At 45.4% G+C, this 26328-nt stretch overlaps 11 protein-coding genes across 11 annotated transcripts; 3 read left to right on the top strand and 8 right to left on the bottom strand.

Moving 5' to 3' along the window:
- Positions 1–18: 18 nt before the first annotated feature.
- On the bottom strand, positions 19–1085 carry EDB82DRAFT_514627 (putative histone acetyltransferase). The gene is made up of 2 exons (XM_025738244.2): positions 776–1085; positions 19–716 (listed from the first exon to the last, which is right to left on the bottom strand). Exon 2 carries the CDS (start codon positions 628–630, stop codon positions 55–57), a length of 576 nt encoding a protein of 191 aa, XP_025593024.1. The 5' UTR covers positions 631–716; positions 776–1085; the 3' UTR covers positions 19–54.
- A 306-nt stretch (positions 1086–1391) lies between these two features.
- EDB82DRAFT_319323 (heterokaryon incompatibility protein-domain-containing protein) lies at positions 1392–3620 on the top strand. The gene has a single exon (XM_025738243.2). The coding sequence runs from the start codon at positions 1433–1435 to the stop codon at positions 3515–3517; it is 2085 nt and encodes a 694-aa protein (XP_025593023.1). The 5' UTR covers positions 1392–1432; the 3' UTR covers positions 3518–3620.
- EDB82DRAFT_319324 (class I glutamine amidotransferase-like protein) lies at positions 3621–4666 on the bottom strand. Its single transcript, XM_025738241.2, has one exon. The coding sequence runs from the start codon at positions 4576–4578 to the stop codon at positions 3724–3726; it is 855 nt and encodes a 284-aa protein (XP_025593022.1). The 5' UTR covers positions 4579–4666; the 3' UTR covers positions 3621–3723.
- Positions 4667–7973: 3307 nt separating this feature from the next.
- Positions 7974–9510, top strand: EDB82DRAFT_569348 (uncharacterized protein; the record flags this gene model as incomplete). The annotated part of the gene is made up of 4 exons (XM_025738240.1): positions 7974–8081; positions 8134–8269; positions 8317–8995; positions 9048–9510. The coding sequence occupies 4 exons, from the start codon at positions 7974–7976 to the stop codon at positions 9508–9510; spliced, it is 1386 nt and encodes a 461-aa protein (XP_025593021.1).
- A 280-nt stretch (positions 9511–9790) lies between these two features.
- EDB82DRAFT_561832 (uncharacterized protein) lies at positions 9791–11466 on the bottom strand (the record flags this gene model as incomplete). The annotated part of the gene is made up of 5 exons (XM_065609761.1): positions 9791–10483; positions 10532–10846; positions 10897–10953; positions 11008–11245; positions 11324–11466. The coding sequence occupies 5 exons, from the start codon at positions 11464–11466 to the stop codon at positions 9791–9793; spliced, it is 1446 nt and encodes a 481-aa protein (XP_065463381.1).
- A 778-nt stretch (positions 11467–12244) lies between these two features.
- On the top strand, positions 12245–13942 carry EDB82DRAFT_548309 (S-adenosyl-L-methionine-dependent methyltransferase; the record flags this gene model as incomplete). The annotated part of the gene is made up of 9 exons (XM_065609522.1): positions 12245–12277; positions 12442–12567; positions 12625–12666; positions 12716–12807; positions 12975–13120; positions 13176–13198; positions 13247–13284; positions 13332–13469; positions 13519–13942. 9 exons carry the CDS (start codon positions 12245–12247, stop codon positions 13940–13942), a joined length of 1062 nt encoding a protein of 353 aa, XP_065463380.1.
- Positions 13943–14281: 339 nt separating this feature from the next.
- On the bottom strand, positions 14282–15517 carry EDB82DRAFT_529766 (uncharacterized protein; the record flags this gene model as incomplete). The annotated part of the gene is made up of 2 exons (XM_025738237.2): positions 14282–14820; positions 14869–15517. The coding sequence occupies 2 exons, from the start codon at positions 15515–15517 to the stop codon at positions 14282–14284; spliced, it is 1188 nt and encodes a 395-aa protein (XP_025593018.2).
- Positions 15518–15948: 431 nt separating this feature from the next.
- Positions 15949–17109, bottom strand: EDB82DRAFT_319299 (uncharacterized protein). Its single transcript, XM_025738236.2, has 2 exons — positions 16637–17109; positions 15949–16583 (listed from the first exon to the last, which is right to left on the bottom strand). The coding sequence occupies exons 1-2, from the start codon at positions 16707–16709 to the stop codon at positions 16033–16035; spliced, it is 624 nt and encodes a 207-aa protein (XP_025593017.1). The 5' UTR covers positions 16710–17109; the 3' UTR covers positions 15949–16032.
- A 580-nt stretch (positions 17110–17689) lies between these two features.
- EDB82DRAFT_561828 (uncharacterized protein) lies at positions 17690–18914 on the bottom strand (the record flags this gene model as incomplete). The annotated part of the gene is made up of 3 exons (XM_065609760.1): positions 17690–18110; positions 18161–18566; positions 18620–18914. The coding sequence occupies 3 exons, from the start codon at positions 18912–18914 to the stop codon at positions 17690–17692; spliced, it is 1122 nt and encodes a 373-aa protein (XP_065463379.1).
- Positions 18915–22802: 3888 nt separating this feature from the next.
- On the bottom strand, positions 22803–24492 carry EDB82DRAFT_514616 (beta subunit of N-acylethanolamine-hydrolyzing acid amidase-domain-containing protein). Its single transcript, XM_025738234.2, has one exon. The coding sequence runs from the start codon at positions 24385–24387 to the stop codon at positions 23164–23166; it is 1224 nt and encodes a 407-aa protein (XP_025593015.1). The 5' UTR covers positions 24388–24492; the 3' UTR covers positions 22803–23163.
- Positions 24493–24542: 50 nt separating this feature from the next.
- EDB82DRAFT_561827 (uncharacterized protein) lies at positions 24543–26021 on the bottom strand (the record flags this gene model as incomplete). The annotated part of the gene is made up of 4 exons (XM_065609759.1): positions 24543–25581; positions 25675–25749; positions 25813–25947; positions 25984–26021. The coding sequence occupies 4 exons, from the start codon at positions 26019–26021 to the stop codon at positions 24543–24545; spliced, it is 1287 nt and encodes a 428-aa protein (XP_065463378.1).
- Between the last annotated feature and the right edge of the window lie 307 nt (positions 26022–26328).

The following is a 26328-nucleotide window of genomic DNA, read 5'->3' as shown; positions in this document are numbered from 1 at the left end:
TTGAATAGAGTTGAGTGACCGAAACTTTTGATTAAGCTATGCTATGTGTCTAGCCTAACCATCCAATTTCTTATAGAAGAATGAACAGTCATGCAGACGCCCATCTGCACTCTCAGCATAATTCGGGCAGATACCCCATTCCGTATATCCAATTTTCAAGTAAAATCCTCTGGCCGGTGTTTCTGTCGCAGTATCGAGCATAACCATACTCTTGCCCAACTTCTCTTTAGCAAACCTCTCAGAAAACTCCATCAGTTTCCTTCCTAGCCCAAGACCTCTTTCCTCTTCTGAAACCAATAGTTTTGCAACCTCGACTTTATGCGCGTGAGTTGCTTTGGGGTGAGACAATAGATGGATAGTACCAACTGCCGAGGAACCCCGTGCGAGTACGAATAGGCTGATTCGCGACTTAGGACCAAAGAGCTGAGTTGAAAGGGAAAGCCAGAATTCTTGAGCGTCACTGGAAGATAAAGGCGCATGGAAACCGAGTGATGATGAAGGAGGCTCGTCGTTGACGCAAGATTGGAGGAGCTTGGTGAGAGGAGGAGTCCATTCTTCTAAGGCTTGGAAAGTGTCTATATGGTATAGCTCCAAACCTTGTGGCCAGTTGACTGTAATTGAGTCGCTCATCGTGTGGTTGATTACAGGTAACAGACATGGAAATTAAGATACCGAATGCATTATCAAGATGAAGGATTTATATCCATTAGTTGAAGGTGAGTCATTTATTTTAATGACTCATTTCGTAAACTAATTAAATACTTATTAACCCCAGCTGAGATACGATAATGCCACTCTTATTACTATCAAATATGGAGAGATTATTCTGATATCTTTTACATTCTGAAACTATCGAGGTCTGGCAAGTTAGAGATCAAAAAGTTTACGCACCCATGCTGAAATGAATTAGATGGAATACCCGATGGATCACCTTCTCAAAGCTCTTTCAGCAATCCAATTCTCTTCCAGGACAAGGAGACGGGCGATTTAGAGGGCTTTGCTATACTTGATACGGAAATCTACCACGTGAAGGATGGTGAAAACAATATACTCAGTACTATCCAAGACGAAGACTTTGTGCCAGACTATGATCCTAGAGTTGTTTTGCTGTTTTTTTTATTTAATAGGTATAGGAATCGTTTCTTGGAGACAACGTATAAAACCCGTTATAATTACGAAATGCGTCGCTGCAGGCCTCAAAAGGGGGTGGGATGGTGAGACAAGGTAGTTTTGGGTCATTATCGGATAGTGATGGTGAAAACAAAATCAAAAGTACAAAGAACATAAAATCGATGCATAGGTAGATTGAACCCACCTAGACCCAAACAAGCTAGACTATAACACAACATCTGAACCGGCTGGCATCTGTAATATTGCCATCCACTTTTACTCTTTCTCATCTTAACTCTTACTCCTCTTCAGATTTATAATAATGCCGCAATACTATCCAGACTTGCTTGACACTGATTCTTTCCGTCTGGCAACCATCTCGCTGGATATTCATCCTTACACGGAAGTCCAAGTACCAAGTGTAACACTCGCGACATATGGACTATCCAGTGGCACAGAGACAACTTACAATGCGCTATCCTACACTTGGGGCTCGCCTCGCCCCTGCGATACAGAGGCCGATTCGGTCAGGTCTGTCCTGTTGAACGGGCAGACCTTCGAAGTCCAACCAAATCTTTACGATGCACTCATCGAACTCCAGGCCTCATGCTCCGAAACCCCCATCTGGATCGATGCCTTGTGTATTAACCAGTTCGATCCCGTTGAGCGATGTTCCCAGGTCTCGGTAATGAACCAGATCTACGGAAAGGCCAGCCGTGTCATCGTCTGGCTTGGCAAGCCATTTCCAGAGTTGGAAGCCGGAATAAATGCGGCCGAGAGGATCGGGGCCGACTCTGTTCCTCACACGCTTGAAATGATTCAAAATCAATTCTGGGCTTTTAATTCTGATCTTTCAATTATGCCTGATAAATATGGAATGAAGCCCATCGATGAAGAAGAAGCTCTTGGGCTGGTCGCACTGTTCATGAGTAACTGGTTTGCGCGAGTGTGGGTAATCCAAGAAGTCTCTCTTACCAACGACGTTGTTATTCTATGCAACGGCAAATTCACTCGCTTTGATTATGTAGGCTATACAGCAGCATTTCTTCACTACAGCGGATTTTTCCAGCCTTGGATCGACCTGGTCCCCAAAGACAGGCCTGGTATCTATTTTGTTGGCAATCTCTACTTGTTCCATGCTGAGAGAATCCAACTGCTCCGAGAGTGGTGCAAAGGTGATAAAAGTCAGTGGACCCGAACTTTAGAGACGATTGACTTTGAGGCCGGGCTCTCTAGTCAACATGAGAAATCAGCAGAGATGGTGCTGCTACGATTCCTTTTTACGCTATTCGGGCTTCAAGCTTCTGACCCTCGGGATGTCGTCTACGGTTTGGGAGGTATTATGAAGCACATGGCTGCCAAGGATAGACTTCTTCTACCATCAGAATTCGAGCCGAACTATGAGATCGATATCAAGGATCTTTTACGAAATGTCGCACGAAAGATTATCGAGGCTACCGATTCCTTGGTCTACGTTACTCTTGTCAAATCCCCCGACATTCGAGAGACTCCTGGTCTTCCATCATGGGTACCGGACTTCCCGGCAGTTGACTTCAACACTCTCTCCAGCGCTCAATTTCGATCTATAGGCACCATCAACTCTTCCAATCATGTGCCTCATGCTCCAAACCCACGACCGTTTCGCATTCATGGAAATATCCTTACCGCTTTTGGCTTGCGTCTTGGAAATATCCATAAGATAGGGGAGATCTACATCGAAGCTGTTCGAGGCCGACGTGGCATGGCTGGAGATATTCTTCTCAGCATGGACGAGATTTATCCATATACTGGCCAGCCGGCAGATGAAGTCTTTTGGCGCACCTTGATTCATGATACAGACTTTACGAATCGACCAGCTAAACTTGTCCGACTTGGGGATTTTCAGCGAACCATTTTGGAAGAAATTGTTCACGCATTGCGAGTTTTTCACAAAGAAGCTGAGTCGTCATCTGCCGGCGAAACACTTGTACTCGAGTATCTCCATGGAATGTCCTACTTGGATGACATAGCCGCGAAATATCCCTCGAGCATTTTCCCCAGCGTCAACCTCGTTAAATCATGCCTAGATTTCCTACCAAAAGAGCATGTGGAACTTAATGATGAAGAGGCCAACATGCTAAAGAAACCGCTTTCAAAACACTCTATGCCGCCTGGGACCATGATGGCGTCGACTTATATGAATCACAGGCCTATACTTACTGATACAGGATACATGGGGATGGGATTCGAGTCTTGTGAGGTCGGAGACGAGGTTTGGATAGTTGCCGGATCTCCTGCGCCGTTGGTAATGAGAAGGACAGACGAGGAGAATGAGTATTCTGTCGTTGGTGAGAGTTATGTTCACGGGGCCATGCAGGGAGAAGCAGTAACTGAGGATGCCGTATGGGAGAATATCCGGATGTTGTAAAGGCTCAGACGTAAAGAATTCGACTGTGATTCTGAGAAGGATGAAGGGAGTCTGTCACCCCGAACTTCTGCCGGAGTAGGAACTTGTTTGGCATTTGTGTCAGAAGCTTTTGTCTAAAGTGGCCACTTTCTGTAACCGTTCTCGCTGCAGCATATGACATTTAAAATAGAACATTATCAAGAATTTGTATTTTTGAAAACAGTCATTCAATCCTCTAATGGGGGACTCATCAACCCTCCAATCCCCGGCACGGCATGTCGACCCTCAAGAAAGAATCTCATCACCATGTCAGCCGCAATTTTGGAGTCATCATCCTTATCCATAGCCTCAACTGATGCATCGATAAACTGGGGACCCCAACTACAGGCTTTCGAAAAGGCCTTGCAAGTCTCGATGTTTATGAATCTGTCGAATTCGAAATGACCTTGATATGTGAGCACGTGATTCGGCTCATATGCTCCTTGAAATGCGCAGTGTTTAGTCTGGCCCATGGAAAGCCAGCTTTGAGGGAGAGAATGGCCTTCTGGTATTTTGACATGATCGCCGTGAATAAATTGTAGTCGGAGTTTGCAGTTATCAATGACGGACGAACGACTTCCTACTGCTTTCAGGAAGTCTTGCTCGAGTTGAACTGTATGGACACCCATTTCCATACCCTTCGGGTCTTTTTCCACGTAGACCCCGTATTCACGGAGTAAGCTTTGACAGATGATTTGGTGGCCGAAGCAGCTGCCGAAAATCTTGACACGAGGTTGTTCAACGTAAACTTTGGCGATATAAGCGTCGAGTTGTTTAATCCAGTCTTTGTCTTCGTAGGAGCTGGCGCTGGAACCGGAAATGACAATTGCGTCGAAATAGGTGAGTGATTCTGGGTATATGCCATGATAAACGTCAAAGTAGTCTGCCTCGACAGATAACCCAGGGGCTACACGAGTCGCCGACTGAGATAGAAGTTCATGGAAGATATGGCCGTATGAGGGTGCCCGTTGTTTTATCACACTGGGCACTGGTGCATCGGCATTCAACATGGCGATGCGCAGGGTAAGTGGTGAGACAGCCATAACGATTGTACAGTGATAGTATTATCTTGAAGATGTATACAGAAGGAAAAATTATCTCTCTAGTTGTTGCGGTTTTGAAGCAGTTTACAGAAGATTGACTAATAAAAATGGAGTACCGGCAATAATTACCTAAATAGTCAATAAAGACACTATCAGCTGATGCTGTCACGCGACCTTTGACATACATCGTTATCTTGGTAGAGTCAGAGAGAAATATGGAGATTTATCTAACAAGATACTGGACGATAAGAGAATCCATATCGATGGGCAAATTGCATATGCTCCTGTAGAGTGTCGGGAATAAGACACTTGCTGCTTTTGTCTCACATAATTCCCGAGTTAAGTCAAGTTAACGTCTTAATCCAGCCACAATCCAATTTGGAGTAACCATCAGAAAATGACAGTCAGAAAGAGACTAGTCATGGCCAATAAAGCCATATATCAATAGATATGACCTCAGGCTCACCGTTGTCGTTAACATACGACTGCGCGATCTTTCACGACTAGCCCTTAGATGGGATGATAGGACAAGTTCGCCTAAACTCTTCCGTCAACAAAGCGAGCCAGTAGTTATGGTTTGGTTCCACGATCACGTTACATGTTAGCTCTCAGTGCCCCAACATGTTTTACAATCCCATGCACCCACATGAGAGCCCTCAATCCGACTGACCAAACAGCAAAGTACCCTCCCCAACCGGCTGTAACAATTTCTTTTCTCATAGAGCCATAGTAGTAATAGAAGTAGCAGAAGTAACCATTGTTCGGTTAAGGATGGATAAAGGTCTATGCCATGCGTGACACCTCATAAAATTGAGACTAACCTAGCTTGGTGCTAACATAAAATTTTGAACTATATCTACGAATACGGCTACTCAATAAGCTAAGTTGTGCTAAGAGTCAACAGACATGCCTTTATCAGGAATACCCTCCAAGCAAATAAGGCATGTTATACGAGGTCAAGAGTGATTGCGAGGCTGTCTGTTGTAGTGGAAAGAATAATGATGATCTCCACATTGGTGCTGCATGACGATGTCTACAATAATTACACGACACGCAGATCGACATTTATTGTAAGTGCAAAGATGCAGATCCGGTAAGATTCCGTTACAGGAGATGAGTCTTGCAACTGCCGATAGATATCCCATCCGCTGGTCAGTCATACAAGGGGACAAGGTAAGGCTAATTTAGATGACGGGAGGATTAGCGAAGTAAACCTTGCAACCATGCGGATGAAGATGAACAGACCCATGACCAGATGATTGACGTGTAGAGAGGATGAGAGGCGAACAATAATGACTCGAGTTTGATGATGGACAAAAGTGTTGATTTGACTATTTTATCCGCCTTCAGTAGTTTAACCGGACAACTAATGTGTTTTGCCGACGCGAGTTCCTCTCAGTACCCCGGTAATTGTACAATGAAAGAGAGATGATTCAACCGCACTTCTACATCGAGGTGAAATATGATTATAGGTACAACTTATTTTAGTTAAGTATCAGATATATAAATAAACATTAAAATTTCGACTACATCCCTAAGTGATTGCAAAGATGGTTGTGTTGTTTACTTGTTGGTCGTGTCTCTGCTACCCTGTAGTTCTTTATACTGGCCTCCACACAACAGACAGATCAGCGGTTGTTAGTGCAAGTCATTCCGCTGTGAGAACTGAGAATAGAGAACAGAGAACCGAGGACAGCCGCCGATCAGTCGAGTTAGTTCAGCTAGTGAGCTGGTTTATGCTGAGCAATCAATCCATCAGCTTAACCTCTTCAGCTCTCTCTATCTGACCCACGTGTACCTCACCGGACAAGATTGAGATTGGACACTGTCACTGTTATTCCATGCGCTACTTGGAGAAATTTTGAACTGAAAAGAGGCTCTGCCCCACAGATCGGCACTTGGTTACAGTGTCTTAGTGTTACCCACAAGCACCAGAAACCACTGAAACCTCGTCAGAAAATGGCTGTTTTGGATATAACACAGGTAGCATAACTGCCTATCTATCATAATGGAAATAAACCTCGGGGAACCCGATGACCCGAAACAAACTGTAAACAAGACCATTATAACATGACCATCGACATATACTCGACGGGCTGGAGAAACAGTGCGATGCTAATCTAACCACCCACGTTAGCGTTGCCTTTTAGTGTCCGCTAAGTATTCTCCATTGAGTCAGAGAGGTCAGGGGTTTCTTCTCTGCTGCTTCTTCTCTTATTCCTCTACTAATGACCCGTCCCTTACATAATCCCCTCTACAGACCCTCTGTAAACGGCATTAAATAGCGATGAACTAGCTGGACAAGTGCACGAAAAGCCTTCCCTTTTGGAACACACCGTATTTTCTCATGTTAGCGTCAAATGTTGGCCTGCACGGTACAACAAATGAACTGATACCACTATACATCCGCGGAATTAACTGAGTAGCATAGCCTAATTAATATATCGCTATCTGTCTGTACCTCTTGAGCCAAAACAATGCCCCACGAGACTCTTTTTCTTCTTCACTCCCATGCGTGCATATTGGGAAAATTATCGAGTGTCGATGATCTACAGGCCGTGGGTAGCAATAATAATGTCGGGAATCTGGATGCCGATCCGGACTCGAGTGTCAACACTGCCAAGTGACTTACTGAGGTTTGGGTGAACATATGAAAAAGTAAGAAATAAAAAGAACTCGGCCTATCTTTCGCTCGAGATGCGAGTTATCTACGTCATTCTGCAAAATGTTTCAGTTGTTTGTATTACTGTCACTCCAGCCATACTAATCAATGTTGAACATGTGGCTGATACATACCGACCACATAATTAAAGCTAATGAAAAACAGATGGCAGTACACCATCTGTCAAACATAGCAACTGCATCAAAACTTCTTGTATAACAAATCCTATATCCATCACTGCGGCGCACACGTCCGGATCTGCAGTTCTTCCCGAGCCCTTGGTAGCCTTCCGTCCAGCCGACTCTTGGACTTGTTGACTTCATCGTCATGCCAAGATGAACCCATCGTCTTACCCGACCCTGAGACGAGTCAGAACCCGTAGATGGTTGAATCGGAACTCTGTCTGTGCGTGTCTGATCGCAAGACTAAGTATGTTTTAGCGTCTTAAAACACACTTCGGCATATATAGCGGCTAGGGCGATCTAGAGTGAGTATGGATCGGGCATGACCCAACCAGAAACCGCGGATCCTTCTTTTAGTTCGCTTTCGACGGCACCAAAATGGTTTCCAACGATAAAAGTCTAGTTGTGGTGGTGCCATGCCGTCGTCCCTGCATATGGTGTGCTTTTCCCCCTTGGCAATGTAAAAAGGAGCCTTCCTCCCACACCTATCACGTCTCGAATCTCTGTCACATCTAATATTTGCTTTTTTTGGTCTCGTTTAGCCTATCACCATGAGGCTCTTTCGTGGTCTCCTTGCCTTTGTCTTGGCATCCTCTCCTTTGGTATTGGCCCAGAGCTCTGACAATTCTGCTATCCTGGCCACGTTACCAAAGTGTGCTGTAAGCTTTGTCAATTCTGCTTTGTTGATGAATACTAAATAGCAGCTCAAAGCTAAAATGCATGGCAGTCTCTGTCTCTAATTCAACATGTGATCTTCTCGACACACAATGCACATGTAGAAACAAAACACTTCAAGCCGAGATAGAAAAATGTGTCTTGGCGGATTGCACAGTCAGGGAATCATTAAGTGAGTCATGAAGTTGGCAAGCTATGGATTTTGCTTACACCCAATAGGTACTAAAAATGCTTCCATGACACTATGCGGTGCACCTATCCGAAATCGTCAACAAGAAATCCTCGCCGTAAACGATGTAATGGGCGCCACCTCGGGTATCTTTGTCTTGCAACGATTCGCAACGAAACTAGTATACAAGCTCCCTTGGGGCCTTGACGATCTTTTTATTGGATTGTCTATGCTTATGGCCATCCCCTGCATGGTAATCAACTCGCGTGGTTTAACACCAAACGGCATGGGCCGCGACATCTGGACAGTCACCCCCGACCAAGTTACAAGCTTCGGTCAAAACTTTTACATGATGGCCATGTTCTATTTTACCCTGCAAACCTTCCTTAAGCTAGCCATGGTTTTCTTCTACCTCCGCATCTTCCCAACACGAGGTGTCAGGAAGACGTTGTGGGCTACTGTCGTATTCAATTGCGTATTTGGTGTGTCATTCATCCTGATAGCTGCCTTCCAATGTCAGCCCATTAGTTACTTCTGGACAAAATGGGAACACAAAACTGAAGATACTGGAACATGCCTTGACATCAATGCTATCACATGGTCCAGTGGAGCTATCAATATCGCCCTAGATGTCTGGATTTTGAGCATTCCACTCTCACAGCTGAAGAAGATGAATTTGGATTGGAAGAAAAAGATTGGTGTCGGAATCATGTTCAGCGTTGGTATCTTGTGAGCATACCCCCCTTCTCTGTTTTTATGTACCGCATCTAACCTGTCAAAGTGTCACCATCGTTAGTATCCTCCGTCTCAGCGCCACCATCAAAATGCGTGCAGGAGTAGGTGCGAACAATGCAACATGGGAGTACACCGAGTTCGACCAGTGGTCCACCATCGAGGTTAACGTCGGGATTATCTGCGCTTGCATGCCGAGTCTCCGAGTTCTTCTCGTCCGCCTCTTCCCCAAGGTACTTGGCAACTCAACACAGCAACAGTACTACAAGTACGGCAGCAACAACTATGGAGGCCCAAGCAAGCCCGGAACGAGCAATCGAAGCTGCTCTCGATCTCAGCCACTGGGTACAACATCACAGGTTGATAAGACGGCCATGCGTTCACACGTCGATCCTATTGGTATCACATGCGACCGAACTTATGAGGTGGAATATGGTCATAAAGACAATGACGAGACGGAGTTATTCCATATGAAGGACATGAGAATAGACCAAACGGGTACAAGGTTCTAATGTTCAAACTTAGTCTATTACATAAACTACGATGAAAAGATAGAATGATTATAGACTAATGCCTTACGTGAATAAAGGAAAGCAAACAAAATAAACCCGTGAAGCCCCCAAAAAAATATCGTTCAAACATTGCATAATTCATACATCTCTTGGCCTTTTCCATTTGACTCACATCACATTGATTCCTGACAGAGCATTCATTATATATGTCAAATTATCCGTGAGTCTATGACCTTCCAAGGCTGAAAAAAAAAAAAAAAAAACGTATTGAACAGTATAACTAACTATTATGATCCGAAAGTGTGCTAAGAAGCTGTCGAATGGAAATTCCATTATTTGCAGTTCGCGCCATTTGATCAAGCAAAGCCATTGACTTGATTCCTAGCATTCCACATTTCAAATCCAAAAACTGCATTCTGTTACGTGCCAACGATGTGAACTCAGCGACAACATCAGGTCGCGTGCTTTGTGCCATGCCCAGATAGTAGTTTGCGGAACCAATCAAGAAACAAGCCATATGAGATGCAGTATGCCGATAAGACATCTCGTCGAGTATCTCGTCCGTAATTTCGCGGATCTGGTTCTGACCTGGTATAACATCAGGCACGGTATACCTGAAGTTGCGTCGTCTGAGGATCCTGTTCACTTCATCAACAAGCTCGCGTCGGGCGGTGGATATTCCCGGGACGCTTTCATCCGTCAAAGTTCCGGATAAGAGATCGAACCGTGGAAGCTGGGCACCAATATCAAGAGCCCATCCATGCTCAGGATCACGAAATCTGAGCTGTCCCAATACACCGCTGTCCTCAGTAACGACATCAATTATTTTTCTTCTTACCCATCGGGAAATCTCTCCGGAAATGGCTATGAAACCAGGATCAGAGGCGTCATCAAATTTTGTCATGTCCATGTGATTGCCGTGAATTCCGATGGGGATGTAACCCGGAAGAATAGCCGATTCGCGTGGGACGACCTGATAGAGTAAGTGGTTGAACAAAGGGGGATGATGCTGGTAACTTACTGGGCCGACGCCCGGTAGGGGAAGTTCCTCAAAGAAACAGGTAATGTTGATCTGAGGAAGCTTATCCTGAGCCCTGGCCTGAATCATTGTATGAAAGCCCATTTGCACCCTTGCCAGCACCTCTGAGTTACTCCTGAGAACGCCTAGTATTGCAGGGTTGGTCTGCTTGAGAAGACCAATAGACTTAGCCATGGCCTCAGCCCAATGGGCAAGACCAGAACCGTGATGTGGAGTACCCAGGAATATTATACCTCTAGTGCATAGTAGAACTTGTTTCAGATGCTGTTCTGGTCTCGTTTGAGCCATGGATAGCGCCTTGGAATTTAGCTGTTGATCATGGCAATCTGAGTAAACGTCTGACTTACATCTTCGCAGACAAGACCTCCTAAGCTGTGACAAACAAATATGATTGGTCGATTGTTCTTGCGCAGTCAGTCAGTCAATATTCCCAGTAGATATGTAAGCATAGCACGTACAGTATCATCGTTCTCTCTGAAAGTCGCAACAGCAGTCAAAAGGTTCATAGAATGGTTTCCAATCGTGCTCTGTGACATCACGCTTTTCCAATTGGTGACATAAGCGTCGTATCCAAAAGTGAGGATTCGAGCGTTGGGAACCTTTGTTGGTAACAGCGTCTCATGCCAGGGCTTGTCGGCTGTCTTGGCTCGCCATGTCTTCTCGCGGTGCCCAGTAAGACCATGTACGAATATGATGCTGTATTGGTCAATCTCAATATTCTTGGAGTGTTCATGCCTCAATTGGATGAGACAAAGAGTTTAAGAATTCTCATACTCAACGATGTTATCTTGACCATCATGGAGTAGCTTGATACCCGAAGGAAATATCTTTTTCGATGGGCTTGCGGCCTGTTGGTCAGCCGATGGATCCGGAGTGACTCTTCCCTTACGAGAGAACTTTCGCAGTAATTGGTTCATGGAGGTAGTGATGTCTGTGGCGCGGATGTGTGTCCTATTGAGATATGCTTCAGAGGCATTAGTTGGAGGATGATGTTGGATACTTATATTTGAACTGGATAAATAGGATGGCAGTGGGAATTCGCAGCTAACCCTCAGCTGAACAGCAGATAAATCTGGAAACACAACCTTGGACGGCAACTGAAGCCGATCAAACAGCCTTGAACGTCATGAGGTTACTTCGTTCAGTGAGGTGCCTTGAACTTTAGCTTTGGGTTTGGGGCGCCTCATCACGTCTAGAACAGTGGCTTGGTGAGAAGTAGGTGTGCCACGTCCTGGGACCCAATCAACAACTACGTGTATCAATACTGAGGCTGGGAAGGCCTCCCATAATATCTTGTTCAATTGGATCGTGATGATCGGTTGATATGAGTTCCATGTACTCAGCCACGATTCGAATAACTGAAGTCGATAGTTCCATTCAGCCTTGTCACAAGTTTATTAGCCATAACTGTAGTTTGAATTGTTTAGCTTATTAGCGGCATGGCTTTTTATTCTTACAGTTTCCTCATCTAAACAACACTAACCCTACAGTCTAATGTAGATAGTAAGAGAAAAAGAATAAGAAATACATTCCTTGTTTAGTTATCCCGGCCTAGATGTGATACTGATCCCTGAGTTATATACCAGAGATCCACCACTATCAGGAACACACCCACTCGCAGATCATAAGATGAAATGCCACAAGGATTATAAGTGGAGGTAATTGTACGGAACAGTAGCCCAAGTACGACATCACATGTGCTTTAATGGCACAGCAGAAATATTGCAAGTCAGATCATGAACGGATCAAGCATATATGACCCGAAGACGTAACCAACATATGATAAAATATTATTGAGAGGGACAACCCCGCTCGCCTATTTGACTCTCACATTAAAATTTTACTGTTGCATTCTTCAAAGAAAAAAACCAGCGTGAAAAACAAGATGATAGATAACCTCTGTCAATGCCAAAGTCGCTGCGGGAATGTTATCCCCTCGAGAAGCCATATCCCCCAAAATGTCTCCATCCAGCCCAAATGACGGATTAGATTCAACCGATGACGGCGAAGTTCGTCTGGTGAGTGTATTAGTGATGTCGATCGGCGGCCGATTTTTAGTAACATGTCTACTCCAGGAGGCGAGCGTTGATGTAGACAATGACTCCGCAATCGGAGTTGTGAGTATATGAGGTCCTTATGCAGGATGATAACCATTAACTATATCAGAAGGACGATGAATTATCGACTGCATCTCTAAGCTCTAGTATTCGAGATTATCACATGATCAACGGACGCGGATATCATCGCGATGAGATTAAGTGATGATATCATACATGGATGAATTGTTATTGATTGGAATGCAGAATACTATCTTCCTAGTGATGAGGTGCCATAACAGAATTCCAAAAGCATGAAAAATACTGACGGGCTGCAGCACGAGTCATAAAGACTAGGTAGACATGGACCAGTCTCCGTAATGATATAGCAGGACTGACGAAATATCGCCAGATCTCCAGAGCCATCAGCTGTTACTCACCTTTGGCGGGAAAAGATATTTTCCACCAAATGCCGAGACTGCCAAGCGGGTTCTCGATATTGGAACAGGCACTGGAATGTGGGCTGTCGAGTTTGGTACGTATGAACACATGATCTCTCGGAGAAGAGATAGACTGACTGAGATAACAAGCCGACGAACATCCTCATTCCGAGGTGAGATACCTTTGACCAAGACTAGTACAAATGACTCAAACCAAACAGGTTTTTGGTATTGATATCGCTGCTATCCAGCCAGCTTTGTGTGTTTCGGTCTCGATCAGCAGGTTAATTCTCTAACATAGCCCAGTGTTCCTCCTAGCTGCACTTTCGAGATCGACGATGCTGAAAAAGAATGGACTTGGACTAAACCATTTGATTTCATCTTTGTGCGTCTCATGCCCGGTTGTATAGCTGGCTGGGACAAGTTCACCGGCCGGTGCTTCAAGTGAGTACCACTTGATCATATCGTTTGTTTGCCTCTAACCCTGTCGTAGGAACTTGGAGCCTGGAGGTTGGCTAGAAGTTATTGATCCTGCTTTTCCTGCCAAGTCCGACGACGGAACACTAAAACCCAACTCTCCATTGCACAAATGGGATGAGCTAACTGCCAAAGGAGCTAAGGCACTAGGACGTTCCTTTAGTGAAGCCGTCAACCATGAAGTCCGTCTGAAAAGGCACGGATTCATCAACGTTACTCGCAAGGCGTTCAAGTGGCCTACCAACACTTGGCCAAAAGATCCAAAACAAAAAGAGATTGGGCTTTGGGCGCTGGCGAATATTGAAAGAAACTTAGAGTCTATCAGCTCATTCTTGCTGAGGCAGGGGCTTAATATGAGTCAGGAAGAGATTGTGGTGTTTATTTCACAAGTCAGGGCCGAGATGCGAAACACAAAGGTTCATGCATACTGGGAGGTGTAAGTGCCGCTCTATGATCATAACTACAATTATTAACGAGCGCAGTTTCGTAGTCACTGGTCAGAAGCCGAACTGATCGTACTCTGGGGTTAAATCATTGCAAGAGACGTCTGGAAATCGCAATTACATCATCCTCAATTTGAATAAAGACTATCATTGGTAATGTAAGAGAAGGGGAAAATAAAGAAAAAAATTCAATTTGCCTATTGTATCCGGTATATCCATTAAATTGTGGCATATGCAAAGTGTTATGGCTAGAAGTATGGATACCTTCCAGGCTCTGTATAAAATCATAGTAGAAACCATTTCAGGGTAACATTTGTTGTTACTTGAATCCTTCCACTAGGCCAGCACGATAGCCTTTGAAATAAGACTAAGAGTATCCATATCATCCGGCGCCGCATCTGTAAAGCACCTGGTATATATGGTCTCCAGATGCAATGTGTCGTCATCGTCTTGACTTGCTGCTTCTGCATTCTCATAGAATATGGCAGGTTGAAGGCAAAGCCTGACTATGTGACCTTTGGAGGTACTGCCGCCTTGCGAGTTATCATAGCGCATGATGTCGCCATCAAACTTTGTACCTGGCCTAAAGAAAATGTGTTTGAATCGCCCTGAAACCGGCATTACTTTTATCTTGATATATACCGCGCGTGAGAGAGTCTTCTCAAGATCTTTGAGCGTGTCTGTCTCCACACCGTTAAGTACCGAATATTGAGTGGGATCTTGGCCACCAGGTGGGAAGAAGCTGTTTAGAATGGGAAGAATTACTATGCTGAGCCAACGTGCTGTTTCCGCTGTGATGTCATCCAGCACCTCCTCATTTGATAGGAGGGACTTTGCCGCTATGAGGTCGAGCTGTCGTAAAGCTCTGGATCCACCTAGAGGGCGTCAGCTACAGTTGGGAGAATGCGGCTTCTGTGTCTTACACTGATTGGAAATATGCCTCCGATATTGGTCTAGTAGGGGCGACTGCATTGCAGACGTAGATAGTAGCTCTGGTTCCATAACGAGTTTAAATATCCCTGCCATCAACACGGCCGAGACGAGCTTTGATTTCGGGATTCCCTCAACCTTGGCATACTCTAGGAGGGAGCCGAAGTTACCGTTGTAAAGCAGCGTCACCCAACTCTGTGCATAATCTGGGATAAGAGCATCTTGGTCGGGAGAACCGACATCAGAGCCTATCTGGCAGATCAGATCGCTCGTGTCATAAGTTTCGGTATAAAGTAGCTTGAGCTCTTCTCTGACAGCCTTGCTCGGCAAGGCCAGATTGTCGGATTTCAACATCTCGACTCTTTGTAAGAAGGTAACATGGGAGCTGCGCTGGTTGGCCAACCTGGCTATCCTTTCGTGCAATTTTGCCTCACCATCCCGCGTAGAACCTACCAGTCGGTCGATCCGCTGCAATTCCTCGATTTCTTTCTCAGCTTCCGATAGACGACTGAGCAATGTTATTATATAACCCTTCTGCTTCAAGATCTCGGTCTCTGCATCGCGTAGCCTCGATTCAGCCGATGGTGCTACTGGTAATTCTGGAGCATCAATCATATGTTCATCGGAGTCGTAGACCGCCATTTGGAATGTATATCGAACCAGTCTCCTCTAGTAAGAGGCTTGTTCTAAGCATTTTACTGACACGAAACAGGCTTTGCCATTCACGAGCAAAAGATTATCAAGAGATGTCGTATTAATATCGCGTCTGGATTCAAGCCAGGAGGGAACTGAACCGGCTTACAGTAAACACTATCACAGCCCGCATATAGAAATGCTATACCATTTATAGATATATTATATGTTGCGCTGTCTAATTATTGATGAGGAATGGGGTGGAATTTGATTGTCAGCAATATCTGTCTATGGTACTTGCTCTGCTATCATTAGCACGTCTTGCCATCCACCAGAATCAGATGAGGGAGCTGCGTGGGAACTCCTCAAATGGGGGGTCGTATCAGGTTCTGAGGACGAGGGTATCGCGCATTGCTCTTTCACGAGACATGAAGTTGAAGAACCAGTATATGGCGTCATGTATCAGCGGTAGGCTTTAACATAAACCTATATCAATATAATAAACATCCACACGAATGTTGGGGTCAGTATTCTACACCCTTCCCTTCGGCATCCTTGACAACTTCAAGAAGCACCTGAATATTCTGAGACCATCCAGTCTCCATCTGACCATCAAGGATTTGGGCCGACGAGACCTCACGTCCATAGAATTCGGCATTCACGGCCTTCTTCTCCTTTATAACAGTTCCATCAACAGTCAACCCGCCATAAACACCACGCGACTTGGTATATGTCCAGACAGGCTTTACTTCACCGACATTCACATTTCCACCTAGAGGTCCCGCAGCAAGTGCGACTGCACCACCAAGATTGACTTCGGATTTCCTATACGCATTAACGGCCTCGGCAGTGTTGAGAACGCACATGCAATCATAGACGTCGATGCCATATACAAGACCAACACTACCGCTACGAACGGAAAATGCAGACGGGGAAGACCAGGTTCCATCTGGTAGTCGGGCTATCACGACGCCTGATCCACCTGCACCGGCAAAGTACATGCCCGCTCGGAAGCCTGTGAAGATCGCGAGGCCTTTCGCGCTTTTAACAACATCTGAGGGTATCTTTCCCTTGTCTGGCATGGATTAGTTACCAGTCATAAGTAGCAGAAAGCTCTAGAGTATTTACCGAGAAAGGCTTGCAGAATTTTGGCACTCTTTTCGCACTCTGCGACGAACTCTGATGTTTTGAAGAGGTTCATGTTGGTCAATGAAGTTGTAATGGTAGGAATGGAGAGAGGTTGATAATTTCGTTATTGGTTGTTCTTGATTTTTGAATTTCACTTTGATGATCATTGTCATGCTTTATATAAATGTCATCCTACAAGTCGTCCAGATCCAACTGTATACTCAAAATATTGCAAAGCGTATAATTTGCATGTTGAATCATATTGAATACAGCCACTCATTTTTGATCAGGCTCTCAATTTCTCGAATCTTGGATGAAAGATACGCTTGCACAGCCGCCTGTATAGGGTATCAACTCACGTAAGCCGAGCGTGTGTGATCGCAAAGGTGTATTCGGCGTATTGATCTAGAAACAGCCAATCAAAATTCTCGATCAGCTGGAATCAGGCTTGCGGAAGTTCCATCAAAAGCGATTGGTGAGCAAAGTCGAATGGGCAGCTAGAAGAAACTAACACTCTCTAGTTTACGACCAATTTCTCGGGCCAAGACCGGGAGGCCCGGATCAAACGGGTACGAGAGTCATGGAAGGGAGGGTAGACCCTGTCAAGACCAACACTAGATGCTGTTCAGGCTAGTCCCCGCTACGATCTAACTGTATGAAGTGTTGGACTTGAACAGAGTTTGCTGGACTGCGTTCTCAAACTCAGCTTGCATCTCACAGTATCGCCTCTTTCTTTGAGGATCTGGGTGGAGTTGAACGGGATGCACTCTAATGTTGGACATTGGCTGTCTAAGATCCGCCGAGATGAAGCAGGGTGGATAAGATAAGTCTCGGTTCCAATGTCCCGGTTCGGTAGATTTGAGCGAGATCAACCCCTAGCTGGTATCAAACAAGGTAATTCAAATGAAGATTAACGAAAATATTTTTCGTTTCATTACACATTAAAGAAAATCTATATAAAATTTTAAACTAGCAGGATTGCCTCGTTGCTATTTGTGGTATATCCTCCAACACTCTTTTGCAAATATTCTTGTACTCTGTAGATGATAATCTCTAGACGACACTATAATTGCGCTGATGTAAACGATTGGTCGAACTGGCCTCGCTGACAGCATTGTCGTTGTTGTGATCGTCGTTTGTCGAATCGCTGTCGTCCAGCTTCTGCTCGCCTGTATGTGTGATCTTGGTGACGACAGTCTTCTTGATACCATCAATCTTCTCTCTCTCGTTGAGCTCGTACTCGTCATCGTCTCCTAGCTCAATATGTGTGCGGTGGTGAGCACTTGCAAGGGTGTTACCGAATCGTGTGCCGTGGGCTCGGGAAGCTCCAGTAGTTCGCGATCGCGAGCTGTAGTCGTTGCCTCCACCTCGGGGATCGTTGTTGCCGGCCCGAACGACCTTTCCAATGAGATCGGCCATGTTCATCTCGATGTGAAGCTTGAGGAGGTAGACAAGGGGATGGAATTGAATGTAGCTGGTTATAGTAAGCAACTGCGGCCTGCTTTTCAAATAAATTTGACTTACACGAAACCGTTGGGGAGAGACATCATGCAAATAAGCAGAATATCCAGAGCAATGGAAATGCCACAGAGAAACATGTTCATCTGATAGAGGCGAGTGTACTTTTGAAGACCGTTTGCGACAAGGCGCTGCTTGACGATGTAGATGAAATAAAAGTTGAGAACAGCATCCATAATAGCAAAGATGACCTTTTCACATCTATCCCAGACCTCGTTGAGGTGAATATACCGCTCGCTAATCTGAAGTCGGGCGGGTACCCAGATGCAAAAGACGCTGATATTGACTGCAAGGAGAATAAGGAAGCAAAGCCATTTGAGCTTCGTACCGTTGGATCGAACGACCATTAATAGGGAGACTCGGTTGATGATAATCTGGATAAGACATTGGACCTGTGTTGACCACCAGACAACTTTGAGATGTTAGTTAACCAGTACCCTTGACTCCGGGGACTGGGTATCTTACTGATAAAGAAAAAGAACTGCATGCTCGGTTCAATGGTGCCCCGAAGATAAAACCAACACATGATTCCCAGCAAAAAACTCGAAATGATCTCGGCCCATAGCAGAGCAACGTAACTCGTGATCTTCTTTCTTCGTTGCCACGATGCTTGCGTCTGTCGGACTGCTTTGGCGACGTTAAAGACCGTGATACCCAGGGACAAGCCCCAGGCAATGGAAGCGATGTTCATATCGATATCATTGGGAAGGTCGTCGACATAGTAATCTGGCACAAGAAAGCCGCGATGGTCGCCCGTCATCTTGTCGTGCGTGCTACCCTGGTTTTAAAGTTGTACTGAGTAACAAACTAAGAAAAAGGAAACAAAAGCGATGTATGAAAAAGGAATGTAGGATGGATCAGGAACACGATCGAAGCATGGAGGCGGAGTGCGTCGGGGATATAACAGGCAAGGGGATGGAACCTTTCTGCAGAACATTGGGCATTGATTCTTCACCTTGACCATACTTTGACTAGCATGACCCCTGTTTCTTCTCCCATCTTTTTTTTACCCACTTCTAATGCAAAGTCATCACCCTTACTTAGCCTCAAACTGCCGATCACTTGCTAAAGGAACTCATGGGATTCCCAATTTGCCTAGTTGTTCTCGAACCCATGCATGGCTTACGAAACGGCGTTCTCAACACAAAGAGGTCTAGCGGAATGGTACTACCAACTTGGCTACCTTCAACGATAGTTAGCCCAAGTTGCGTCTCCCCCTCATCCACTTTGTTTCCAGCCACAATGGGGAATTCCAAGGCTAGTAAACTCTATTCGAAGCCAACACTGAGTCGCGTTGATCTCAGCTGAAGGGTTTTCCCTTTCTTTTCCGACTGGTTCTACTGCCAAGATCATGTCTGTGAAGGAAAAGGTGTTGACAGCTGTCTTTTGAGGGGCTGAGGGGCCCTTGGAGGGTCGTGAGGCTGTCAAGTATTGAGAATATCCTCATTGTGGGTTTCAGTAATCTGACATTTCGGTTAAAATCTTAGAAACCTTCCTTGGCTGTGCATATGTTGAAGGTTCATAGGTGCCATTAAATTGTGAGTAAATTCAACAGCCTTATCAACGTCTGTTTCAACACGGCACCATTCAAACGGGCAACTAAGTAATCAAAACGCCTCAACACTTGGCAAACCGATTTTATCACGTCAAGACGATAAATGTTGATCCTCTGATTCCCTCACCTTCGGTGTAGCCTTATTGTAAAATTGACCGACTCAGTTCCCCGGCAGGGCAACTCCTGTATTGAAGCCGGTCTGATGAGTGCTCCCGGGCCCCTTTTCTTTGATCTGCTGCTTGGCTAGGTCCAGGATCCGAGGTTTAGTGTGACTTGGTGCGCATCGGTCATTTATGACCTAGATCCTTTCCCCGATTTTTCCGCTACAGATCGTCGGGTAAAGTTCGAGGCCTCAGATATCGGAGTCAGTCGCATAACGATTAACTAGAAAATAACAAAGCATGAATCACGTCTTTTGTCTGCCGCAAATTTGGCAGTTGTCTTGCTCTAGAAAGAATGTTAATTCTGAAACACGGACGGCTGGCCACCAGCATAATCCCTCAAAGACAACGCTAACAATTGAGAGGCTGATAGTTGTCGTCCGTTAGCCTCTGAAGGAGATTTGTCGCCACAGTAATAAACCGGGCAGCTCTAACGTTACCCAGTAGCCTGGGTAGGTTGGGGCTTGAGTTAACCAATATTAGAATGTCCCCTGCAATTGTGAGATTGATGCCTAACCCAACACAGTATTCATATCACAAGCACAACGTAATGAAGTGAATGACACAGTGCCGACTCTGCCATTGCAATCCCATGATGGTTTACTCACAGCCTTACAGTGAAGAATCACCATAGAACTTCCCAGCGAGGAAAGCATCCATAAGCCATGGGACTGGGGAGAAACGTTCAAAACCTTATCCCCAGATGTTGCACAGACAGTACGGCTCTCCAGGCTCGCTCGGATTCAATATGCATGAACGCCATGAGCTGATCTTCAATGCCTAGAAGTGCTACGTTGTCACTACAAAGCCATGGCGCTCTCGGTGTTGAGAGGAACCCTGACCGCTGGACCGAGTAATGGAGCACTGAAAATCATGACTCGGTATAATAGTGTGCTCTCCCGATACCCGTATCAGTCTAACCGCTGTCGAATTAGTATGTGGAAATTCCTGTCCACCATAATGCCTCAAAGTCAATCCTCTGCCCTCAGAATATTCTATAGATAAGAAGAAAAGATGAAACAAAAGGTCTATCGCAGTGACATGACACCCATACAAATGGTTCCAGAAAACATTCCTTCCAACATGCAAGGCAAAAACGTGGTAGTTTCCTGCATCTTTGCCGTTGGAGACTTTGTGCATACAAGGTTTAAGCCAGGTCCCGACTAGTGTGTAATCCTTCGTGAGAGCGGGTGCCAGTCGGGATCGCCCATAACTAAAGCATTAACGAATCTCCCTCCGAGGCTACTAAGAAGATCCCTGTCGCGCTTGGTCTTCCTTGTTGCCCCGGACCCAGATAATGACGATCTCTCGTACCGACATCTCGGGAGAGTGATTTGCCGGGCGATGCGACTATAGATCTTGGTACATGACTTTGCACGGATGAAATGCGTTGCAAACGTTGATCACGTCCAAGCAACAACGTATAGAATATTCTGCCTGTGAAAACATGTCACTCGCTTAAGAGTTTTCAAGCCAGTGTCACTCTAGTGCATTAGTACCACCAGTTTAAATACGGTGGTGACCTCAATCCTTCCTAGCAAACCTCTTCTTTTAATAGGTAGGAGCTTTCTCTCCCATCCCAAAACCCTGGATTCCATTAGGTACCAACAATCGGTTCCCTGCATCGTTGGTCTCATCTAGTAGATATCCTGCAACTTGCCAAGAACTGTTCTATCTTCAGTCTAGTCTTTTCCCAGAGGAATCGCCCCTCACACAGCCTCATGTGGAACCCTTTCAAATGAGACAGCGGGTCCATAAGCCGGTTTCTCTATTCCTGAAAGGATGGGCAATTTCACGACTCAAGATCAGCATTTTGAGAACAGACGATAACGATAAACAAGTCGGTGCCTTTGTTATCTTGACACTAACATCGTCAGAATTTAACATGGTTCCGATAGATCTCGGAAGCTGGGAGTTTGTAGACACTTTGGTTTGCTTCGGTAAATCTTGCCATGAGCAGCGTTTTTAACCAAACATGGCTGCAACGTTTGCTACCTTGTTTACTTGGCAAATTTGCATGACCATTTCATGAAACAAGTTGAATTCGGATATTTAGAATGTCGTAGCACGCGTTGAGCGCAGTGGCTTGTCTTTGTTGTGCCTGTAGACCATCGTCTGCATCAGCCACTGTATTTGAACGCTGTGTATCTGCCTCTACGTATTAGTGTCAGCATGAATGGCTGCTGTTCCCTCACGATGCGACCACTGAAGAAAATAGCAGTGCGTCCCAGAGCCCTACGGGTTTCGATCCTGGTGATCTAGCTTGGAGGCGTTCAGCCACAATTGCACGGGACCCTTGGAGCTAGAGGCAGATTCCCACGCCGAGTCATGGATACAATCAACAGATCAAAGCAATCCCATTCTCAGCTATGGGACGATCATTCGGCAAAATGATGCCGAAAAGGTCAGGAATACAAGAACCAAGGTAGGGAGGTGTGTCACACCGAAAGAGGGATCGCCAGGAGGCGGTTAAATAGTCTCTCCGGTCGACATCAGTCATTGGGCTGCAGCAACGCCATTTCTAGAGTCCAGCTAGCCAACTAACCTGTAGGATACAATTTTTATCTAGGTTGATGATGGTATTGATGGTGTCGTTGGAACATGTTTGCTACTCGTCTGGCTAGTTTGTTGTCCAAGAGAGAATTACCCTCTGGGCTACAATCAAGCATGCCAAGCACAATCGCAATTTCCTCGCCTAGGGGAACAGTAACTATTTACTTGGCATGGATCTCTGGTTTTCTCATTTTTATACCAAGTCATGCCGAGAATCATTCCTGCGAATCAATTGGGGCTAGGCATCGTGGCTTTATGAATGCACACAGATGTCTAATTGGGTTTGTCTTTGAATTCTTGACATGTCATATCATAAAATCATGTTGTTCCCCATGGACGTTACAGTTAGTCTTGTTTAACCCCATGGGGATGAACTTGACTACTACAAGCTTCCATCTGGCCGGAGAAACTGTGGTGGCGTTGTGTAGTATTGAGCAGCCAAGAGGGGTTGGGTTCACAGGGTTGAATGTACCCTACATCACACCGCCAGTCGTCCTGCGTGATGATTTCGATACGAACAGCAATCCATTCCTCCAAACAAAACAGCATGAGACAACCCCTCACCTGGAGAACCTCCGCATCCGGATGGCCTCTACAGAACTATACATGGCTCTTGTAATCAAATACATCCGGACGCTTTGTGGAGCTAACCAAGACACCTGGAAAGCTGTTCTGTGTCTCTAATTTTGCATTCTTCTTGGCATTCCGATATTAAACGTGGCTTAAACATGTAGTCGAACTCAGTCGGAACTTGACTCCTCTACCTCATACTTTTTTCTCCAGGTTATCGTTCCATCCTTTGGATCCATTATGACCGCGTAGTGCGTTTCCTCATTCTTGATCTCATCGTCCTTCAGAAACTTGATGACATCGCGCTGGGTCACAACATCCCTTTCTTGCTTGTACCTCCTTTGACATGCAGAGGTTCTTTCCCTCCATAGGCCTTCCAAGTGCCTCTTTCTGTCCACAGATAGACCTACTAGGTCTGCCATACCGAGTGCGTCATCAGCCTGTTCCAACTCAGCGGCAGCTTCGCGGAGAAGTGAAGGATCATCTTCATGCTTCATATCATGGTTACAAGCAGTCAAAAATGTGTCCGAGTCGCGTATGTTAGCTGCTTTGTTGTCCTTTTCTACTAAGAATACGCGTTCTGGTTGACAGAGGATGAGGTATGCCGCGCTTGATTTAGAAGTAGAGAGCCTGCTTAAAATCCTTTGTACGTACTCATCTGAAACACCTTGTGCTGCCGTGTCCGTAAAGTCTCTGGATGTTTCGGTCTTATTATCGGCTTCTGCAGATTCATCCAGTAGGATATCTCTCAAGGCGCTCGATATAGATTGTCTGTGGCCAAGAACTACCATGGCCTGATTCCACCTAAAAGACAGTCTTTGCCGGATTGTCTCTCTTGCGTGACACGGTCGAAAATTCAAGCTTATGCTCAGGCCTTTTCTGACACCTGTCAGTACCCCAACATAACCAAGATAAGTGATGGCTGTTGCGACAACAGGCCCTCCAGCATGACGAACAAAATCGAGCTCAACAACGATATGTCGAAGACTTTCCATACCCCAGTCCAGGGTACGAAAATGCAACATTCGAGTTCTTCCCTTTGAAATTGGCGAGTCGAAAGTACGAACACCCCCGCTTGTGCATCCCAACAAAAGATCTAAGAGAACGTTGAAGGCGACAAGGATGTGCATAGGCATATTCATGCCTTTTGAAATCCCAGCCAACTCGGCCGTTTCTTCATTGGAATAGACGCGGCGCAGAATGTATCGCGATACAGTAGCAATGTGATTTCCTATGGATGAGCCCGCCAAATCCATGAGTAGTATCCAATAAAGCCAACTCAAGTTACATGAGTCGATAGATTGTTGGAAATGAGGAATGATATGGTTGTAGCGATCTTCCGGTGGCTGAGAAAGATTGACAGTAAACTTTGGAATATTTGAAGCTTCTGACATGGCGAATAATTCGATGTATTTGGAATGATGTTGGAGGGTTGAAAAAGAAAAGGAAAATGTAAGACCATGTAGGACTCATGTTATCATGGTTGCCTAGGACTTTGAGTATGACGTAGCACGTGATTCTGATACAATTCTTCAATTATTTATTTCTATTAATCTTGGCGGTAGTTGGTGCACGGATACACAGTTTTAGCGTTGAGAAAGAAAAGGTCACGTCCCAGCATATCTAGTTCCATCATCCAGCCTGTTGCGTTCTGAAATACTTGATATTCTAGCGTATAGGGCAAATTGGCGGCAAACGAACGGTCCCGAACCCTGCGGTCACACCAATCAGTGCGTCGAAGTGAAAACTTTGTCAGTAAAACCATCATCAATAGCCAACGATTTCCACAGCCTGTGCCACATGACGGATCAGTGCACCATAGAGTACCCTTGGTGCTTTCGTTCAAGATTGGATGAATAGGGCGCTCATCCGTATAAAATGTAACGTTCGAAAGCCAACCCATCCTGTGCGCGCCTCTCCTAAATAATTCAATTGAAACATTAAGGACGATATAATCGTTCGTATAGGCCCAAAAGTAACGCGCTCCGCAATGGAGGCAATCGTAACCGCGGTGGTTATTGCACCCGGTAGGCTGGGAGTTGCGAACAGAGGGACCGAAGGCCGTGAAGCAATTGCATTTGTCAGATTGCAAAGACGACACGATAGAGTTGAGTTGAGTTGGACCGTGCTGACAAAGCTCATATTGATGTGTTTCTTTTAGTTGTTTCAATAGCCGCGATTTCAACGTCGACATTCCGGCGTATTGTTGAGGAGCAATCTTTAACAGTGGAAAAGATCTGGAGTACCGCACACAGCCGCAATTGTACTCGATATATGGGAGAACCCCTTTGAAAGATGGTAGTTCTTCAGAGTTCATTTTGTCGGGAAAGTGGTCCGGGTGTGAGCAAACAATTTTAACCTTCTTTCCGTCATCTAACCCGACCTTGCCCGAGACTTTGACATGCTTGCAAAGGTTAAACGTACCCAGAAGTCCCACAAGGATGTTGCGCGCTCTTCCGCCCTGAGGGAAAAGAAGTTCTGGGTGGTCGGTTTGACATCCAGTATAGTAGACACGTTGCCAGAGTTTCTCCAGTTTTTCTTCCAGTTCACCTGAGTCGAAAAGGTTGCCGCATGGTATGCATAGGGATCTTCGAAGGAAGATCCGCTTGATGTTCCGTAGCTAGTCGCATACAGGGATGGAAGTCCAGCAAGCCACATTCTGACGCTGCAGAATTTCCCACTCGAAACATTCGAACTGAAAGTCGTCGGTCAGGTTATGCAGGACCTGGCAGGTTTGACGGACCATATAAAGAGAACTGTGTGGCAGAAAAAGCATGATATGGATCAGCAGCTCGGGTGGGAGTTATAGTAGTCGACACTTCGAGTTCTGTTGACATCCTGGCCTCTGAGGCTTGAGGGGCGCTGAGAGACCTGCATCTTCTGGTACCGGTGTATCCAAATGGGACACATTCTCTTCATCGGCTCCTAGGACGGGGATTTGATAAGTGCTCTGTCTTAAACGGAATCGGTCTACCAAGCGTTAAGTCCACGATAACGAGAAATGTGGTTCCAGTGTAAGGCGAAACATTTTGGTTATGCTTATGAATAGTATAGGTTGGTTCAAGATGAGAGAAGAGCAAAAGAAAGGCACAAAGGTCAGTGACATGAATGAATTAGTCGAAAGTGCCTTCCAGTTTTGCCTTTTTATTGTGAGTCTTATGTTGACTGCGTTACGTTATTATAGACCAGCAATTAGTTAATTACTGACCGAAAAATTACTTTCATTTTCAGTTTAAACCGTGTACATGAGTTAAGAGGTATGTTCTGAAGTAGCTTTTTGTTCTCTCTCCTGTGAAGGTTTTTCTTTCATATCTACCTTTCATGCTATACACCGA

This window comes from Fusarium venenatum (assembly GCF_020744135.1).
Source record: "Fusarium venenatum strain MPI-CAGE-CH-0201 chromosome Unknown EDB82scaffold_4, whole genome shotgun sequence".
In the NCBI taxonomy this organism is placed as follows: domain Eukaryota; kingdom Fungi; phylum Ascomycota; class Sordariomycetes; order Hypocreales; family Nectriaceae; genus Fusarium; species Fusarium venenatum.
This window is presented reverse-complemented; position numbering and strand designations above follow the sequence as displayed.